The sequence below is a fragment of the Aplysia californica genome, unplaced genomic scaffold (genome assembly GCF_000002075.1).
Source record: "Aplysia californica isolate F4 #8 unplaced genomic scaffold, AplCal3.0 scaffold00071, whole genome shotgun sequence".
In the NCBI taxonomy this organism is placed as follows: domain Eukaryota; kingdom Metazoa; phylum Mollusca; class Gastropoda; order Aplysiida; family Aplysiidae; genus Aplysia; species Aplysia californica.
This window is the reverse complement of record NW_004797341.1, coordinates 1316040-1317195: the sequence shown is the minus strand read 5'-3', so window position 1 is coordinate 1317195 and position 1156 is coordinate 1316040. Positions and strand designations below refer to the sequence as shown.

The 1156-nt window shown below is 47.1% G+C and overlaps 1 protein-coding gene across 1 annotated transcript in view; it reads left to right on the top strand.

The window, feature by feature from the left end:
- Positions 1–1156, top strand: part of LOC101861648 (fibrillin-1) — a gene marked incomplete in the record, with an annotated part of 26624 nt that overhangs the window by 16381 nt on the left and 9087 nt on the right. The window contains 1 exon segment of the mRNA XM_035968635.1: positions 85–272. Within this exon segment, the coding sequence (XP_035824528.1) occupies positions 85–272 (188 nt within the window).

Below are 1156 nucleotides of genomic sequence, written 5' to 3'. Positions count from 1 at the left end.
CTCTCTCTCTCTCTCTCTCTCTCTCTCTCTCTCCCTCTCTCTCTCCCACACCACAGATGCTGGGGTCTCGGAATGTGTATAGAGGGCGCCATCTGCTCGTCTGCCGAGGGCTGGACCTGCCAGTGTGAGGACGACTTCTACCGTGACCTCGACGACCTTTGCAAGATGAGGGTCAAGGCCGGTCGCAACTGTTCTGCCCTGGGTCAGTGTGTGGCCTTCGCCGAGTGTGACCTTGACAAGAGTCAGTGTGTGTGTGATGAGGAGTACTACAGGTGAGAAGTGAGAATATGTATAATATAATATATATATTATGCTATATATTTCTCTCTCTTTAAATATACAGTCAAACCTGTGTAAGACGGCCACCCATTGTCAAGGAGAAAAGTGGCCGTATAAGACAGGTGGCCGTCTTAGGCGGGACTGAACAAGATGAAGAAAACAAACCATTCCCATCTGAGGTCCCAATCGAAAGTAGCCGCATTGTAGTGGTCTTAATTGCTGTTGTTGTTGGTTTGTATTTTGTTTGTAATTTTTATTTTGTTGCTGATTTTGCACAATGGTGACAATAAAACGAAATGTATCAGACGAGGAAGACCGAGTGCCATGTTAAAACAAACACATGGGTCGCCACCACTGGGAGAACGAGCGATGCTTCTGTCACAATTTCATGTTGACGTCCTCTGTTACTTTGTTACAGACTGGGTAAACAGTGACCACTCATCTCACTTAAGATTTGCGCATGAATTCTGGTCGGGGCTTATGGGTTATATGAGGGATCACACACTTACCTCACCAGCAGCTGAAAATTGGTAGCTATTGGTCAACAGTGGGAGGGGCCTACGCAACATGATCGGTTGGAGGGACTACCTAACAACATCGACAAGTGATTGAATTATGACAGCTCGCCCACAACGCCAGGGGCCAATGCAAAAGTTATGACAAAACGTAATGGAGTCACTAAGGTGGCCGTCTAAGACAGGTGTAATTGCTTAGTGTGATAGGGGCTGTGTGTTAAAATATGGTGGCCGCGGCCGCGTTGGACAGGTGCCCGTTTTACACAGTTAAATTATATAGAAAAAACGCAAGTGGGGAAATGGAAAGTGGCCGTATGTACAGGTGACCGTCTTATAGAGGTGGCCGTCAGGGCAGGTTTGAC